At 36.4% G+C, this 19,542-nt stretch overlaps 1 protein-coding gene across 3 annotated transcripts; it reads right to left on the reverse strand.

Annotated features, from left to right (window-relative positions):
• Positions 1 to 47: 47 nt before the first annotated feature.
• Positions 48 to 6,271, reverse strand: LOC137388763 (uncharacterized). Of its 3 annotated transcripts, none has more exons than XM_068075212.1 (4): positions 6,158 to 6,271; positions 4,201 to 4,473; positions 1,863 to 2,059; positions 48 to 511 (listed from the first exon to the last, which is right to left on the reverse strand). In XM_068075212.1, the coding sequence occupies exons 1-4, from the start codon at positions 6,212 to 6,214 to the stop codon at positions 286 to 288; spliced, it is 753 nt and encodes a 250-aa protein (XP_067931313.1). In that variant the 5' UTR covers positions 6,215 to 6,271; the 3' UTR covers positions 48 to 285. The 3 variants fall into 3 exon arrangements, with proteins under 3 accessions (XP_067931313.1, XP_067931315.1, XP_067931314.1); XM_068075214.1 differs by lacking the exon at positions 6,158 to 6,271 and adding an exon at positions 5,627 to 5,720; XM_068075213.1 differs by lacking the exon at positions 6,158 to 6,271 and adding an exon at positions 4,742 to 4,824.
• Positions 6,272 to 19,542: the final 13,271 nt, after the last annotated feature.

Raw genomic sequence — 19,542 nt, forward strand, 5'->3', positions numbered from 1 at the left:
TGCTTTTTAAGAATTTCGGCTTTGCGATGTTTATTTTTGAAAGATACCGTTTCCTTGCAAAAATATGATTAAAAAATATAAATACGTATCAGTAGTGAAGGTAAGACAATCCTTTACAAATTTGCACAGAATTCTTACTCATACTGCACCAGAACTTATCATTTGCTACAGTTATAGTAGTAAAATAAGTTTGTACAAAGTTCTGTCCAGTTTGATGGCTGGAATGCATATGCTTTTTGAGTTGTCTTGCTTGCTAGTCTATATAATTCCATTGAAAGGTATCCTTCAAACCTTTACTGAGGCAGAACGTAGTCTGCACTTTCGGCATGCTAAATATATAACTGCTAAGACTAAAATAGTTGCATTGATGACAGTAATTATGGTCACAATTAATATGTTTTCGGTGAATGACCTGGCTTGATCTGAGCTGGGTGTAAGAACACCTTGACACTCTCCGGTGTAGCCTTGGAAACCTATTGAATGTTCCATCTGTATTGGGGGAAACCCGCACCTGTTATAAAAAAAGACTATGTAAAAGACTTTCTTACAGGTTAGAGGTTGGTGGTCTGGTAATTACAGTAATTCTGGTTTATACAAGCTCCCAGTTTCATTACCAGAGTTATCTTGGTAAAGCATAATATATGTATATGTAAGCCATTAGTGTTAACCGTATATTATTAGGCGATTCTCTGATGCAGCCGAAATTTATATACAGTTTATTAAAAATGCAGTTTTAAATTAGTGTTTGATGCTGTAACAGACTTATTACTGAAGCTTCTATGCTAACTAAACAAAATATGTATCAATAGTTTTTATCGTTTTTGACTGTGTCTAGGAATCTTATGAGACGTTGAAACAATAGCATATTCAAAAGGAGCGTACCACTTGCTAAAGACATTTCATCAATAATCGCAGGAACTAACTGAAAAATCAATAAATGGCAGTGTGGTCTTGGTCAGCTGTCCAAGTTTCTAGTATGACCTTTAGTCATGTAAAAGTTGTCACCACCCAATTAGCTGAACAGGGAAAGAGGTTCAATTTAAATTCCAGCATAGGTTCAAAACTGGGTGCATGCGCAATGCTTCAGCGTTGATAGTGACTAATGTTTTCTGTTAGGTGTTCTCCTAGTGTTCTAGCAAGTATTAATCGTAATTGGCTTTACAAAAATTTCACTTGAGCAAGCAGGCCAACGCGCGATGTATATCAAACGGTTCTTAGAAATGATTGCTGGAGAGGTTATGCAAAACTGGGAAGTACTGGTAACATCGGGACGCATGTTTTACACTAATGTTTGCTACAGCCTCATTTAAACAAAGATTTGACTCTAATGAGCTATTGGTTGTTGGTCAACAAAACTACGATATGAACCAGATGCTTAGTAACAAGAATAATAGAAAATTGATTGATTTAAGTTACCGAGTCTATATTTTTACAAACTCGATATTTTTGTAGGCCGGATGATTTTATTCTGTACTCAAAATGCACTCAACAGTTGTATTGATGATTTGATGTATTGATTATCAATACATGTATTGATTATCAATACATGTTTTGATAATTACATGTATTGATAATTACATGTATTTTAATCTTTAGTCAAAAGAGTTAAGATGTAGACCTAAACATAGTAGTTTTGAGTCTTCCTTGTATAAATTTTTGTTTTCGCGTTTATGACACCACATACCATTACCCTTTTATCATTTGATTATTTGGTGACGCCATATATACAGTATATGTGAAACATTTTTTCAATAAAAATGAGTATGGACTGCCAAATGAAACTTTATATAAACAGATCTATCAAAACCATAAATCTATCAAAACATAGAGGTCATGAAACATGGCACTATAATGGTACTTACCTGGCAGCAGCAACTGAAAAAGTTGTGTTTGTGACAGTCACAAAATTTCGGCCTCCTATGCATCTTAATCTTTGCCCACTAATCGTTTCACAACCAGACCAGAAGTTGTCTTCACTTAGCTCAATTTTTAGGTTGGCCAGCTCTTCATAATAACTCTGTTCTAATTTGTGGAAACAGTCTGTACTTGTGCTAATGTTCTAAAATAAATCAAACTTTTACAAAAGCAAAATGCTGCAATCAAGTTGTGCTGGTCAGCATAACATTGCAGGTTATTTTCGTTGTAATAAAGAAAAGTTAACACGTAAAGTTAACAGGAAGAATGCCAAGTAACTATTTGCCTGTTGTTGGTATGAAATGAACCTACAACACATTTTGAGTTGTTATTGTACTTTATGTTAAACCAAAAGCACTAATATCTCTTTTAATAACTGACAAACTTATGTGTAGTTGCTTATGTGATCTCCATGTAGGCTCCAGGATGCCAGTAGAAGGATGCCTTACTAGACTAGTGTTTCTGCATTGACCGGAACAGTAAATGGTATTAAGAAATAAGTTGATAGATAAGTAGTTGAGTGTAACGTTAGAACATGCATAAAAGACCAGAGTTAGAGTATGTATAAGAGACCAGAGTTAGAATATGTATAAGAGACTAGAGTTAGAATATGTATAAGAGACCAGAGTTAGAATATGTATAAAAGACCAGAGTTAGAGTATGTATAAAAGACCAGAGTTAGAATATGTATAAAAGACCAGAGTTAGAATATGTATAAGAGACCAGAGTTAGAATATGTATAAAAGACCAGAGTTGAAATATGTATAAAAGACCAGAGTTAGAGTATGTATAAGAGACCAGAGTTAGAATATGTATAAGAGACTAGAGTTAGAATATGTATAAGAGACTAGAGTTAGAATATGTATAAGAGACCAGAGTTAGAATATGTATAAAAGACCAGAGTTAGAATATGTATAAAAGACCAGAGTTGAAATATGTATAAAAGACCAGAGTTAGAGTATGTATAAGAGACCAGAGTTAGAATATGTATAAGAGACTAGAGTTAGAATATGTATAAGAGACTAGAGTTAGAATATGTATAAAAGACCAGAGTTAGTATATGTATAAAAGACCAGAGTTAGAATATGTGTAGGAGACTAGAGTTAGAATATGTATAAGAGACCAGAGTTAGAATATGTATAAAAGACTAGAGTTAGAATATGTATAAGAGACCAGAGTTAGAATATGTATAAGAGACCAGAGTTAGAATATATATAAGAGACTAGTTAGAATATGTATAAGAGACCAGAGTTAGAATATGTATAAGAGACTAGAGTTAGTATATGTATAAAAGACCAGAGTTAGAATATGTGTAGGAGACTAGAGTTAGAATATGTATAAGAGACCAGAGTTAGAATATGTATAAAAGACCAGAGTTAGAATATGTATAAGAGACCAGAGTTAGAATATGTATAAGAGACCAGAGTTAGAATATGTATAAAAGACCAGAGTTAGAATATGTATAAAAGACCAGAGTTAGAGTATGTATAAGAGACCAGAGTTAGAATATGTATAAGAGACTAGAGTTAGAATATGTATAAGAGACTAGAGTTAGAATATGTATAAGAGACCAGAGTTAGAATATGTATAAAAGACCAGAGTTAGAATATGTATAAAAGACCAGAGTTGAAATATGTATAAAAGACCAGAGTTAGAGTATGTATAAGAGACCAGAGTTAGAATATGTATAAGAGACTAGAGTTAGAATATGTATAAGAGACTAGAGTTAGAATATGTATAAAAGACCAGAGTTAGTATATGTATAAAAGACCAGAGTTAGAATATGTGTAGGAGACTAGAGTTAGAATATGTATAAGAGACCAGAGTTAGAATATGTATAAAAGACTAGAGTTAGAATATGTATAAGAGACCAGAGTTAGAATATGTATAAGAGACCAGAGTTAGAATATATATAAGAGACTAGTTAGAATATGTATAAGAGACCAGAGTTAGAATATGTATAAGAGACTAGAGTTAGTATATGTATAAAAGACCAGAGTTAGAATATGTGTAGGAGACTAGAGTTAGAATATGTATAAGAGACCAGAGTTAGAATATGTATAAAAGACCAGAGTTAGAATATGTATAAGAGACCAGAGTTAGAATATGTATAAGAGACCAGAGTTAGAATATGTATAAAAGACCAGAGTTAGAGTATGTATAAGAGACCAGAGTTAGAATATGTATAAGAGACTAGAGTTAGAATATGTATAAGAGACTAGAGTTAGAATATGTATAGGAGATAAGATTAGAATATGTATAAAAGACTGGTGTTGTAATACGTACGTAAGACTGTTGGGCTCTATAGATAATAAGCATGATAGGCATCTGAATGCTGTCTGCCCGGCTGTAAGTTATGTTGTAACTGAAGTCTACTTTAGCACCAGCACTATACATAAACTGATGGCTAAAGCCAACCCAGTCACTATCAGCTTTGACATTCCCTTGTAAGTTGCATTGTGCGGCTGCGCTACTTCTTATTGTCACTTGAGTCATCCAGAACCACATGCAGAGGTTCTTGACAGACATGTTCAGTTGGTACGCTTTGATCTGGCCACTCTGAAAGAACTAAAAATATAACATATACATGAGTTATAATTGCGATGCTGCTGGGGCACGGATTATTCTCTTCTGTCTATGGAATTCAGTGCCGATATTGCTTCTGTTACCAACATTTGGTATTGAGCTATGTATTGAGTATAGCTATAAATATGAACTACAATAAAAGCTCATAAAAACGTACATCATACTTCTTATATACATTGTGTCATTTTAGCAGCCAAAGTACTGAGAATTAAGTAAGTATTAAACAGTGTGATTAGCTTACCTCAACCCTTTCTAGCTTGTTGTTAGCCCGTGGCAACTAATAAAGTATGCCTCGGTTGCATCATACAACTAGCGCATTCCCTTAAAGCAATGGAGACTCTGATTGTACATGCCTTTCTAATGGAGTATCGACACCTTTGTGTTGCACTCAATGGCCTTATTATGCTGTCCTTTCAGACTATTGTGTAGGCACAGCCTGACAGTATATTGATTCTCATTGGCATTAGAATAATATGCATAATACTGTGCTAACAAGGGAGGGTTTGCAAGACGCATCCGATAGAATTTGTGCAGAGGTTACTTTAGGATACTAGGCATTTGCGTTTTATAGATTTGTTTTTGTTTAATTAGAGACTATCTGGCAAAAGCTGCCACAGAGGGTTGTGATTTGAAAATATTATAAAAATAACCATTTTGTATTATCCAAGTTGATGGCTTTTTACAAAGGTGACATCTCCATAGTAATGATTCACTTACACTCAGCCTACATGGTAATTATGTTATATTTGATATACACAATGTGTTGATCATATTATATGTTGATATATGGTACGGAATGCGTTGATCTAATCATGCGTTAATACATACAATATGTGGATCATAGTATGCATTGATCATGTTATGTGTGAATACTAAAAAAATGGCAGCTTGTAAAGTCATATTCGATTGAAAATACGTAATATATTACAGATGATGTTATCAATAGAACTAGGAAAGCTACAATGGAATTAATATTGTCTTAATAATTCTGTTTTGGGCTAAAATGAGTGAGTGAGTACTATAAAATGGAGGGAACATGAAACTGCACTAGTCTTTGCTTTTAAGGTGTCAACTGCCAACTTATTTTTACATAATTTATATAAGCATGGTGAAGCAAATAACCCACTTATGATTTGCTGCTGGTAGGCATGTGACAAGCACTAACTGTAGGGAAGTTGCGATCTCCACCGATGAGCATGTGACCAGCACCATGAGAAGACAAGTGACAACCACCACAGGTAAGCATGTGACAAGCATCACTGGTTGGCATGTGAAAAGCACCACCGTGAGCAAGAGACAAGCACCATAGGTGAGCATGTGACAAGTGGATGTGACAAGCATAGCTAGGAGCAAATGACAAACCCCACAGACAGGTGAGCATGTGACAAGTACTACAGGTGAGCATGTGACAAGCACAACTGGTGATAGAAATTGCCGGTAGATTAGGAGTACATGGACTGAAAACTGCCCTACATAAAATGAATACTGTGAAATCATACATCAAAACCCTGTGATTGGACTTCCTCGTCTAAATGTGGTTGACTGCTGGCCACTGCTTGTGGCTTAGGCCATAAAATGATCATAACAACTGCATGTTATTACTGCACATAGTGGTAGAAGGATGAGTGATGACTGGACAACAATCAATCAGATTTACAGTAGATTCCGGTGGCCAAGTCTTTTGGAGCCATAAATATAATGGCCTAGTATGCATCTCACTAGCCAGACTTTTGATCTGCAACAACGGCTACTGTAACAGTTCTGGTTGAGTGAGATTGAGGTGAGGCAAGTTTCTTTTAGATGGGCTGATGGTTTCCTTGACCTGTCCACGGAGTGCTAGACGTATGATCAGCTTGCTACTTGATAGGAGGTTCATATACTAATTGTCAGATATCAGTTCTGGAAGAAAACGTGAGGACCTATTTTGTCAAGGAAACCATAAACTACTACAGCCCTATGATGAAAACAATGCCTGCAGAAAGGAGATTAATTACCTATTCATCTTAGACACAACACACCAGACCACCCAGAAAATGTCAGATGCTAACTAGATAGGAAAAACCACAAATCACCGTATCTAACCATAATATATATATTTATTTATATGCTTATTCAGATTCAACACAACACATCAAGATATTGCATAGACATCGGAAGGAGACACACAAAAATGAAACAGTTTTACAATCCTGTAGAGAGACTGTACAGAGTAGAATAGAGCCTCCATGCATATATCTCTGAGCTACAACAAGATATTGAGTCACATAAACAAGAATAGCGTTGCTTGAGCTTAAATTTTAATCTTTATATTTTATACTTTATATTAATTTTAAATTTTGTACTTTGTGCTAATTTTATTTTTATTGTACACTAGCAATATCAAAGTGGTTCTCAAAAAACTATCAAACTCATGAAAAATAGTCTTTTTATCTGTCTCCATGAGATGCTATTTATTCATGGAATTTCCCAAGGAACTAGTTTCTAGCAGCAAGCCTAGCCTCTGAGAAATAAGCTTTAATAATTTTTAACAAATTGAAATTTTTTTTTCTAAAAATATGACATTGAGAAATACAGAATGGATGAAGCAAAATATATACTCCAGAATTTTTCTAGATCTACAAAAAAGAGCTACAAACAAAAGAGATAAGAACACTTTTATAAATTCTACACGCAGAAAAATGATCCAAGTTTTTCAAACATCATCGGGCTCCCTACAAAGTGAGCTAATGCCCTTAACCACAGCAGATGTGTTGCGCTATGCCTAGTCAGCATTTGCACATAGCTTGCAAAATGCTGACGAGAAGCCAATTAAAAGTTGTTATTCTTAAGCGGTTTGTATAAAAAGAGCCTCTGAAAGTGATTGAATCAGGGAACCGGCCAAGGAGAGAGCAGGCCAGAGAGGCCAGACGGGTGAGATATTACAAACTTTTTACTGCTATTTACCATGAGAAGAGAAGGCCATTTGGTTGAATACTTCTACAACCCTAATACGTTTTGTTAAGGATAATTTTGACAATTATATACTATGAATTATTTGGACGATTTTTCTTTATTGATTTTATGCCCAAGTGAGGTTTCTTATTATTGTTAAATATTCATTATATCGGAGCCTGAGATAGGCCAATCTACTGTTGGTACTAACACTCATACTACAGAGGAGCCAAAATTAGTGATCAAGCAAGACAAGACAACTACTGAACTGAGAGCTAAGTATACAAATATTCAGGAGAAGACAACTAGTGTCACAATTACAAATACAGTGTATCTCACAGATCCTACACAAATTTGCAGGATTGAATTTGACAGTTGATTATCATAGAAAACATTTTTTTTGCCTGGCAGAAGGAACCACTTTACCAATTTGAAATAATTATTTGCTACCTGAAAAATTCAGTCAAGAGTGCTTACACCTTACACAAAATTACATAGAGCCATACAATAACATGATTACATTTTACGAGTTTCATTTTATTAAATCGAAAATTTATTAAATTATATTTTAAAATAATTCTTTTAAATAATTAAATAGTATATAGTTATATAATTATCTATTTTATATTATATTTCACATATGACATAAGACACAATTTAAAAAGATGTATATAGATATATATTTTTACTCCTGCTACAAATAATACTATTATACATTTGTATATGGTTTTGGCTATTTAAGCCTCATCTGTACAGCTCAGAGGAGGCAGGGGATAACTCCCATATGTGATATGTATAATTAAGCACAAAAAGCTTGTGACTTAAAATGTGGACCTCTTGTAACAGTAGATCTCGAGGGTGAACTATCAAGCATTGGGTCGGACTATTGTGTCTGCTTGTCTTCATATAATAGATGTCTAGTACTCTGTAGGCAGTATCTACTGTATCTACAGATAACTATCTAGATAGACTATGAGTCGAGGAAACTCTCAGCCCCTCCAAAAGGAACGCTCCATCCCTCAATCTCCCTCGACCAAAACCGTTAGCCACTGTTAACAATTGAAATTCTAACTAGGGACATTCTTAACCACATCGACTAACAAGTATTTCTAAACATTGGTAAATTGGGTATATGACTCATCCATATGAAGCTATTGGTAAATACATTATGATCATTCATATCACTTAAGATTTACTTGTCAATTACGGGCAAAATATATTTAGGAAATGTCTCAACATCAACCAGAAACCGAATGCCAATAAATACTAACTGATACCTCCAAAATTAATACATTATCAGAAACACAGAGCATTACAAGTTGTAGTGTAAATAATATCTCTGTGATTTCTGCCAATTTTTAGGATTTCTTAACATTTTTTAGGTGGCCAACATGAACAAAAAGAGATTTGTAGTATTTGCATATCGATGGGAAGACAACTTCAATGGTATATAATTAAGTTAAAATTATCGGTTTTTGTACTGGATTATCCACAAATTGTTCGTTTAAAGTTTTTATTCATGAAAGCAGAGCATTGATAGATTTTTTTCTAAAATAGCCAAATACTAAGCGCATTTTTTAAAATTTCAAGTTTGTTTAAATGAAGAATTTAGAGCTGATGTAGTCCACAAAATAATGGACGCAAGCCAATAGATGTAATTCTATAACCACCACTCAAACTAATGCAGGGATTATTAATACAATACAGACTTTTTTATCTCTAGAACTGGTTTTTGTCCTATAACATAAAATTATTGATGAAAAACAATAATTACTATATTTTAAATAAATGTAATCTTAAAATGCAGTCAATAATTATTAACCTATTTGTTAACCAGTTTGGCAGCATACTTATTATTGGTAAATCTCGGGTATGGTAAAAAATCTGAATAACAGCAATAACTTTCAATAATATTGGAACAGTATTCTATAACTTTCAATAATATCTGCGCACAGGGCAGTGTCTACACTGTTCAGAGAAGTGGTCAGTGCTTAGAGGCTATAGTTGAACATGTAAACAAGTGAAGTTCTTTTAGCATGGTGAGGAAGTTTATTAACACAAATTACCGCTCAGACTATGTATAACCAAAGAATGAAGTTTAACTTCTTTAAGGTCTCAGTTCACACATAGAAAATATAACGCAAATAACAAAAAAATCAATAAAATACCTTCCTGGAAACAGAAGGAGAGGTAATAGAAGCGACCTTGATGGTATTCTGATATTGCCTAATATATAACTACAGCAGGTCCCATTAGAAGTATATAGTATTGATAGTACAAAAACATGCAGTATAGTCCAACAAAGCAATGTTTTTGGCTTCAATGAGAACATCTGCGTGGCCTCACTGTATCAGCTAAGCGAAACCTTACGGGCTATACCAGCCATTCCAGTGAGCCTGTCATGCGCTTACAAATAACTTGGTTATCAAATTAAAATTTCGGATTATTACATTATTTGCCACTCCTCCGATCCTCGAGCTCATAGGAGCGGTTCATTTCACTCAAAGGAATAAATGAAATAGTTCGGTCTTTATGGATGAGAATGGGTCCAACACGTGTGTGCTGTTTTCTCCTCTCCTCTGGAACAATTGACTCAACAAACTGGAGCTCATACCACAAGTAGCTCAACAATGCCATACTCGGCACCATAATAGCGACTATTCGGCCACCATTATGCCAAAATCTTCGAAATATTCCTTGGGTGGGCTTAGCAGATGCTGAAGAGGGTTGAGATGGGGAAGGTGGAGGAGAGCTCACACTCATAGTGACATAAAAGAACCTGAGGCTGATTGTGAAGGATGAGAATGCTAATTCTAGCTAACCTGACAAAAGAAATATGTAAATTACAATAGTGCAAAGGTCAATAGAGCAAAGGACAATTGAGCAAAGGACAATTGAGCAAAGGTCAATAGTGCAAAGGACAATAGTGCAAAGGTCAATATAGCAAAGTTCAATAGAGCAAAGGTCAATAGAGCAAAGGTCAATAGAGCAAAGGTCAATAGTCAAAGGCAAAGGATATATTCCATACAGTACACCCTCAGGATATGATTACCCTGATATGCGATTTTTTTACTTTACGAAGTGGAACATGATGATTTTTTTCACTTCTCCATTTGAATCTTATTTCACCATATGAATTCAACAAAATTTTCACCCGAGTTCAAATTTGGCAGTTGATGTGCTTATTACGTACATCAAAATAACAAAGACGCCGAAATGCTGTTCGCCGAAAACATTTTCACAATGCCGTAAAGGGACATGATGATCGATTTTTCTCAGTTCAGCAATTCTTATGTGTAAAACGGTAATACTTTCCCTTTAAAATCAGTAGCAAAGTTAGAGTTGCGATCCCATCAAACAGAAAGTCAGTGGTCAGAAAACTTAACTTATAAAAAACTCTTAACCGGCTAACAAAAATCTATTTCATAACGACAACACCATCATTCGGGCTTTCTTGCCAAACTAGGTTGAAAAAGGTTTCCATGATATCGGCTAAAATTATATAAAAAACGAAACCAGAAACTAATAGGTATTAAAATTCTAGTGATAACAAGTTGAAATTTAGTAAAATAATTAAAAATACATACTCAAACTTAGTTTAAAGTATGTGCTTAGTAAGCGAAATTTATTTAAAGTAAATTCAAAGTTTATTTTATACGTACGTCTGTCTTGAAGGTAAGAACTCTCAACAGTACGTACTGCACATAACAACGCCACATTTTAATGCAGATCGTAACCAATAAATACACTAAATATATTAAAGCTATTGTAGGTAACTATAGTTACTAAGGTTAACAGACTATTTTGTTACTAATTTTAATACGTACAGTACTTGTATGAAATTTTGATGATTTTTACCAGGGGATGTTTGCATTATATAATTACCATGGTCTCTATACCCCTACATACAATTGTTTCACCATACGATGCCAACCTGGAACGGATTAAAATCGTATCTTGAGAGTGCACTGTATGCTCTAGACTTCAGCTTTCCGATGCACACATTTATATAGCTTCAACACTGCTATATGCCTCATGGATTATTGACGAGTGCATCGATTTTCAACTCTAATTTGTTTTCTATCAACCTCTCACTAAAGGAAAAAGAGATAACAAAAACCTAAGAAGCATTTAAAAGAAAATGTCTTTAGCTTATATTCCAAAATTGAACTGATCATCTTAATTACTGAGAAATTAACAGCATAAAATTAAATACCGAGTAGCAATAAAAGATGCCTTTTATTGGTAACATTATTGAAAAAAAAACCTAAAAAGAGTTGAATCAATATGAGCATCAAAACATTGTGAATGAATGCAAACAAGAGAGGTTGAGCACGATGTCATGAATCGGTCATGTACAGTCGATTTAGAGCAGTCCATACCTGCATTTCTTGCGATTTTCTAGTGTTTAAAACGTTTATGCTGGAGTTTTATTTTGTTTTACATTCATAAGTGCATTGCAATTTTTGGGGTTCAGTTCAGTTTAAAAATTTACGTAAAAGACTCTCCAAGGAGGTAACAATTACAAAATAATTTATTTTACTCTAAATATCTACTGAATCTCGGTACGCAATTCCCCGTACAGTACGAGGCCAAGAAGAGTATTTAAGCATTTTTAATCAGTTTTAATATAAGGTAGGTAGTAGTGGCCAAAACAAATAGAGAATGCAAGAGCAGCTTTCTCTGGCAAACTATTATCTCTAACATTAGCTCCTGCAGCCTATGTCAATATCACCACCCAGAATTTTACAAAAACATTATGACAAAGTTTAACTTGTCTCTCTTCCAAAAATTAATTTATCTTAGCTCAGTAAAACTGTATTTTTGTTTATATATAAACCTCAGTGCAACATTTAGAGCAGTGGTTCTTAACCTTTTTTGCCCCATTCCGCCTTTTCCAAACCTAAAGACAGAAATTCACCCCTCCCAACTCCTTCAAATAATGCACTGCAACTAGATAACGAACTTTATTGACATATATAACTTATATACATGTATATATGCATTTATTACAGTCATATTTACATGGAATATTAAAAATGAATGTATATTGAAACTCAATATATCTACCATTGTAAGACAGTCAGCAGACTAGTGCGATTTCTGTGTTTGTTTGGAGCTGACCAGAATTTTGATGTTAGGAGTTGTTGTAGATAGGGCACACCGTAGGTCAGCTTCTACTTCCAGACGGTTTCTAGATTTGCTCTTTATGGTTAGCATTGCTGAAAATGCTGACTCGCAAAGATATGTGGAAGCAAATGGTATGAGCATCTTGAAAGCGGCCAGGCTTATGTTGAGATACAATCTTTGGGCCTGAACTCAAAAGTGCTCTATTGATAGCTCCTTGAAGTCATCTTTTAATGCAGAGTTGTTTGTAAGCTCCAAAAACTCCTCCTGAAGCTGTTCCGGAATCTCGTGGACATTTCACCTGAAAGGATCTCGAGTCAGGCTCATCAATTGCTCTGTCCTAGGATCTAACTTTGGAAAATATCTCTCAAACTCTGCCATCAAGCTGTTCAAGTGATGCTTTATGTCGGTTAGCAAAGAAGCGGAAGGAGCTTTCTTGTCAACTAATGAATGCAGAACTGGAAATGAAACTCTTACATTCCCAGTAGCCAGTCTTTCCACCCAGAGTTTGAGCTTGTCTTTGAATGCATTGATACTATCAGTTACATTCAACACATTTTTGTCTTTACCTTGCATCTTTGTGTTCACTTCATTGATTGAACCAAATATGTCAACCAGGTAAGCAAGACACTGATGGAAGCCTTCCACCTGCATTGAAGCCAGTAGTTTGGGTTTGTTATGAGTTTTCAAGAACTCATTGACCTCTGCTCGTAGATTGAAGAAACGCAGAAGCATGTTACCCTTTTATAACCGTCGAACTTCGGTGTGGAACAATAGTGATGAGTGCACAGCATCCATATCTTCGCAAAGCTTGTGGAAGAGAGGTGTTTGCAAGGCAGAGCCTTTGATAAAGTTTACTACTTTAATCACTGAAGAAACGTGTTCCTGCAATCCTTTGGGAAGAGTTTTTGCTGCTAGCGCTTGTCTGTGAATGAAGCAATGGGTACTCACCACTAAAGGATTATTTTCTTTTACCAACTGTGCAAATCCAGCACGACAGCCAAGCATGGCTGGAGCACCATCAGTGCAAACTCCAATTAGTTTGCCCCAGTCCAGATGTTCTTTGCTGAAGTTGGAAACCAGGTTCATAACATCAGCAGCTGTGGTGGTCTCTGTTAGAGGACTGCAGAACAAAAATTCTTCCTCAATTGTCTCTCTGTGTACATAGCGTGCAAACACCATCAGCTGTGAAATGCTAGCAACATCAGTGGACTCATCAAGTTGAATGGCGAACATGGGAGATGAGTCGATCTTTTCAATTACTTGTCTCTTTATGTCCGCAGACGTATCATCGATCCTCGATTTCACTGTGCTGTCTGAGAGGGATAAATCAGCTATCTTTTGAGCGACTGTGTCTCCGAGAATAATCTTAGTACACTCCAGCAGACAAGGTTTAACTAATGTTTTACCAATGGTGTGTGGCTTCTTATCTCTGGCGATATGGCAAGACAGAGCATAGGAAGCCTCGGTAATGGCCTGTGCCTGGATATGAAAGCTGCCGGTGGAATCCAGTTTTGCCCGCTTGAGTTCTCTCTCTTTAGCTTCAAAGAACGGCTTTGATTTATCCATGTGTTCTGCATGTTTACTTCTCAAGTGTTGCTTAAGTTGATGTGGTTTCATGGAGTCATTTAGCGAGCACTTTCATGCACAAAACACATTGTGGTACTTCGATGCCGCTTTTAATCATACAAGTGAATCCATAGTTAAAGTAAGAATCATCATATGTTCGTCTTTTTGTCTTCGACATTTTTAACACCTACAATATGGGATATGCAATCAAAATATTTGAATACGTTCAATATCTACATGAGCAAAACATTATACATATGTTAGGCCACAGAGCAAATTGTCAAAATGTTATAAGTTTATGCAAACTAAATCGGTAACTGAACAATTAATATTGCAGGTATGTGTATGCATGTAGTGTGGCAATCCTTACCTTTTCCACAGTTTTAGATCTTGGCTTTGTTGAAACTACTGAAATTCATTCGCTGCCCTTTATATAAGAAAATTGGTGCCACGGAAACCGCCTTTGGAAAACTGCCAAATTCTTCCCTAAAATCCCAAAATTCCCTCCTGGAGGGGAATTCCCCCTGGTTAAGAACCACTGATTTAGAGTTTGTTCTAGTAAAACAACTTTTAGTTAAGGGTACCATGAACCCTACCAGTGTTATAGAATGTATTGCCTATGTAGAATGTATAGCCTATCGCAATGCTTACATTACGTCATGCTTGATGCAATGACTTTGTGTTAGACTATGTACGTGGACTATTCAGTTGCGTTTTGGATTTGAATAAAAGTACTAGTGATCTGTTGCTTACTGAGTGTTTGATAAACATACCACAAGCTATTTTGGCAAAACTGTGACAATAATGGCAGTGAAACTTTCAGACTTGATTAAAACCTATGAAGACGTAGAGAAGAGTGGTGATTTTTCTGAGTGGAGTGACAAGTTAGAGCTTGTAGCTGAGCTGCAGAATGTTACGGAGTTGAAATCTTTTGTGTCACTCTTTCTGTCTGGACCGGCATTCGCCATTTATAAACAACTGTCAGCCGACACTAAAAAGGATTATGCACTGATTAAACAGGAGCTAATGATTGCTTTTGGAGTAAATAACTTTTGCGCATATGGACAACTACAAAAGATATACAAAGAAGGAGAAACTGTTGATGTCTACTTGGCAGATTTGCGTAGGCTAGTAGCTCTGATTGGCCAAACTGTACCAAAACCCTTGTTGAAGTGTGCTTTTATGGCTGGGTTACCAATTGATGTAGCTACCCAGATAAAGTCCATTTCAGCAGTTAAAAAACTTTCATTGTCAGAGTTGGCCACAAGAGCAAGAATGATTATGTCTAGCACAAGTGGAGCACAAGGAGTCTGTGCAATGGGGTATGTAGGCTCAAAACCTGCTGGACAGATTTGTTCAATTTGTACTGGCAGAGGTCATGGAGCCCACCAATGCCCATCCAAGGTTGTAAAGGGTGCAAAAAGGATAATAAAGTGTTACAACTGTCAAGAGCTTGGCAATCACATAGCCAGGAATTGCCCTAAGGCTAAGGGAAACGAGAATGGGGGAGTGTCTGCACCGGATACTCTCCCCGCTACAAGTCACTGAACAAAGAGGTGCTACTATTTGTTGATATATATGTAAACAAAGTATCAGCAAGAGCTCTTGTAGATACTGGTTGCGAACAGACTGTAGTTTTAGATGATTTTTGTGTTAAATTGGGTAAAAAGCCTAGCGGTCCTGTTCGAATTGTCAGCATGTTAAACGGTAAAACTACTGGATGTAAGAGCAAAACTGTTCTAAAAGTCAATGTCACAGAAAATGAAGAGCTTCCTCTGCAGCGCTTGATTGCGCCAGCACTAGTCGGTGGAGCACAAGTGATATTGGGAATGGATGCTATTGCTAAACTCGGTGGAGTTAATGTTGATGTTCACAATGGCGTTAAGTTTGGTGGTGAGGTGCCAGTGATAAGTGTTGGCACAAGACACCAGACTAGTTAGGAGATTGATGATAAAGATTTCATAGCATGGTTTGATGGTAGTGCATGGTTTGTCAAATGGAAATGGAAAGATGATGAACCGATTCTACAAAATCATTGCTCTGAATACAAGATAAATGATGATGACAGAAAAGAGTTTGATGAAGAAGTGCAACGCTGGAAAGATGATGAATGGCTAGAGTTATATGATAGCACAGTCCATGGTCATGTAGAGGGGATAATCCCATTGATTGCTGCAAAACAACCAAACAAGCCTAATAAGATTCGCCCCGTTATGGATTACCATGAACTAAACAACTATATTCACAGTAGTCCAGGTGTTGAGACTGCAATTTGCCAAGAAAAACTGTGAAATTGGAGGTTAGGAGGAAGCAAAGCATGTCTGTTAGATTTGAAGAAGGCTTATCTACAAATTCATATAGAGCCCAGTCTGAAAAGATTCCAGGCAGTGAAGTACAGAGGTAAAACGTATGTAATGACACGCATGGGATTTGGTTTGAATGTTGCTCCCAAGATAATGTCCAAGATCATAGATAAAGTGCTCTCATTGGATGAACAGATTTGCAATGGAACTGATCACTATATTGATGACATTTGGGTAGAGGAGGAGGTAGTTCGAGCTGATGTTGTTAGAGCTCACTTACTAAGGTTTAGACTTGTGGCAAAAGACCCATTGACACTATCAGATACTCGTGTGTTGGGTCTTAGAGTAAACAATGCTGAAGATGATCAGTACAACTGGAAGCAAGATGGTTATTTGCTTGTAGTTTATGAAAAATTACGAAAAGAGACCTTTTTTCCATTTGTGGCAAACTAGTTGGACATTACCCAGTTGCTGGATGGTTAAGAGTTGCTTGTAGTTATGTAAAGGGATTGACCAATGGCATAGACTGGTCTGAAACAGTTCCTAGTTCTGTGAAATCTTTTTTTTTGATGAAATATTTCAGAGTACAAAAGCAAGACCAAGTGAGAGGCAAGTGGGATGTCAAGAAGGCCTCTCAGTGTACTGTGTGGTGTGACGCCAGCAACTTGGCTCTCGAAGTGTCTTTGGAGGTAGATGGTTACACTGTTGAGGATGCAGAATGTCTACGTAAAGAGGATGATGATGCTCATATAAATGTTGCTGAGCTAGAAGTTGCATTGAAAGGAATCAACCTAGCGCTAAAGTGGAAATTGACAAATGTGCAAGTGGTCACAGATTCAGCTACTGCTCATGGGTGGATAAATTCAATGATAAAAGATACCAAAAGGCTTAAGGTTACTGGCCTCAGTGAGTTGATCATTCGACGTAGACTTGGAATTATTGGTCAGCTGATTGATGAATATGGGTTAACACTAATGATCAAACTTGTTCCATCAAGTGAAAACAAGTCGGATGTCTTAACCAGAGTACCAAAGAAATGGCTACAAGTTGTTGCATGCTCAGGGGTTGTACTTTCTAACACAGATGAGAGAAGATGTAAAGAAAGTTCATCAAGACCACCACTTTGGTGTCAGCAAAACCCTGTACTTGGCACAAAAAGGCTTGGACGAACAATCAAAATAGACATAGTTGAGCAAGTAGTGAAAACTTGTCTTATGTGTAACAGTGTAGATCCTCATTCAATCAAATGGGATCATGATCAGCTAAACGTAGCAAATGTATGGGAGCGCCTTGCATCAGATATCACTCATGTGAACGGTCGACTTTATCCGACTATTATTGATTGTGGGCCTAGCAGGTTTTCTCTTTGGTTCAAACTGGCTAATGAAACATCAGCTGTAGTAATCAAACAGTTGGACAATGTGTTTCGAGAACGTGGACCTCCTAAGGAATTTCTCAGTGACAATGGTCCATGTTTCACAAGCGCTAAAATGAGAGTTTTTGCAGAAATGGAGTGTAGAGCAGATCCTTAGCTGTGCCTATAAACCTACTGGAAATGGAATAATTGAAAGACATCACCGTACTATAAAGTGAGCAGTCATGAGAACTGGTAAAGGACCTGAAGAAATGGAATATTGGTATAACAATTCACCGAACTCCAATGGCATCATGCCTGTGGAAGAACTATACAACTATCGTAGTGACTTAGCAGGGGCAATCAAATCGACAGAAATACCACAAAAGCCGAGTGACAATAGAGACTGCAGCCTTAACCCATACAAAGTTGGAGACATTGTTTATGTCGAGCCAGTTAATGCTAGGTGCTTTGATAAGTGGAAATGCTGAAAAGTGACAAAGATAAATTCTAGCACTTCGGTTGAAGTCGATGACACAAATAAGCACGTGTCTGACCTTAGATTGGCTCATCAAGACGACATTGCAGATAGTACACATGTATCAACTAGGCTAACTAGAGACTCTAATCAGGTCGAAGTTGAGTTTAGTATTTCAGACCTGCTTGATAACAATGCTCAGTTGAATCGAGAGCCTGTTGACTCTGATCTCAATCAAAATAGTGACTTTGAAAACAGACCTGTTCGAGATAGACGTCTTCCTAAGTGGTTATCAAATTTTGTGCTGTAATGGTTTTACAAGTCAGTTAATCCTGAGATCCATTAGATTTTATGCTGTATGGTTTTACAACAGTTGATCTTAAGATCAAGAGGGGATGTAGAATGCATTGCCTCTGTAGAATGTACAGCCTGTCACAATGCTTACATTACACCATGCTTGATGCAATGACTTTGTGTTAGATTATGTACATAGATTATTCAGTTGCGTTTTGGATTTGAATAAACGTACTAGTGATCTGTTGCTTACTGAGTGTTTGATAAACATACCACAAGTGTATGGTGAACATGTGATTTATAAAACTATCACGGAAGCAAATATATCACAACTAACCATGCATATTCAGCAGAGCAAACAAAAGAAAAAGAAAGAAGAAATATGAAGCACTATCGTACCAAATGTAAATCAAGGTTATCTTCCTACTGCTTCAGTGCTCATTAGTAGCATTTGATATACCTACGCTTCAACCACACTGCAACATATAAACACAGATAATTTATAACAGTTACAAAGTTTGAAAGGCTCGGTATTAGCAGTGCATGATGATTAAAGGTACCTAGTAAAGGTTGCTTCTTGACGCTGTGGTGGTCCTGGGTCAAGGACGTGACGTAATATCCCGGCGCGAGGACGAAGGGATTCATTCTTTGATACACGAGCGGACACGGAACAAGCAGGGAGAGCTAACTAGAGAGAACGAATACTGATAATACTAACAAGGTGAGCCATTCACTACATGGTACCACGGGTGAAACACATTTATTTATTCTGGGAATTCAAGGAATCTGGATATCACCATCAAGAGAGTTGATAAGATAGCCTGGATAGATTGTGTACATCTAACTGATATCTAATTGAATAAATACTAATAAAACTTGGTGAGAGTCAGGCCTTTGCGGGGTATTTGTAACTTAAATTGTTGTACATCGAGTAGTCCAGCATTTAGATCTAGCGTTCAGCCGATTGAGCCATTCTTCAAGTCAGA

The sequence above is a fragment of the Watersipora subatra genome, chromosome 2 (assembly GCF_963576615.1).
Source record: "Watersipora subatra chromosome 2, tzWatSuba1.1, whole genome shotgun sequence".
Taxonomy (NCBI): Eukaryota; Metazoa; Bryozoa; class Gymnolaemata; order Cheilostomatida; family Watersiporidae; genus Watersipora; species Watersipora subatra.

Excerpts from the sequence above, each read along its gene's own strand:
- LOC137388763 (XM_068075212.1), bottom strand. The coding sequence starts at position 6,214 with ATGCATACTAGGCCATTATATTTATGGCTCCAAAAGACTTGGCCACCG. Across the intron at positions 4,474-6,157 it reads CTTGGCCACCGGAATCTACT|AGTGGCCAGATCAAAGCGTA; the intron begins GTAAATCTGATT and ends TAGTTCTTTCAG. Across the intron at positions 2,060-4,200 it reads ATAGAGCCCAACAGTCTTAC|AACATTAGCACAAGTACAGA; the intron begins GTACGTATTACA and ends GATTTATTTTAG.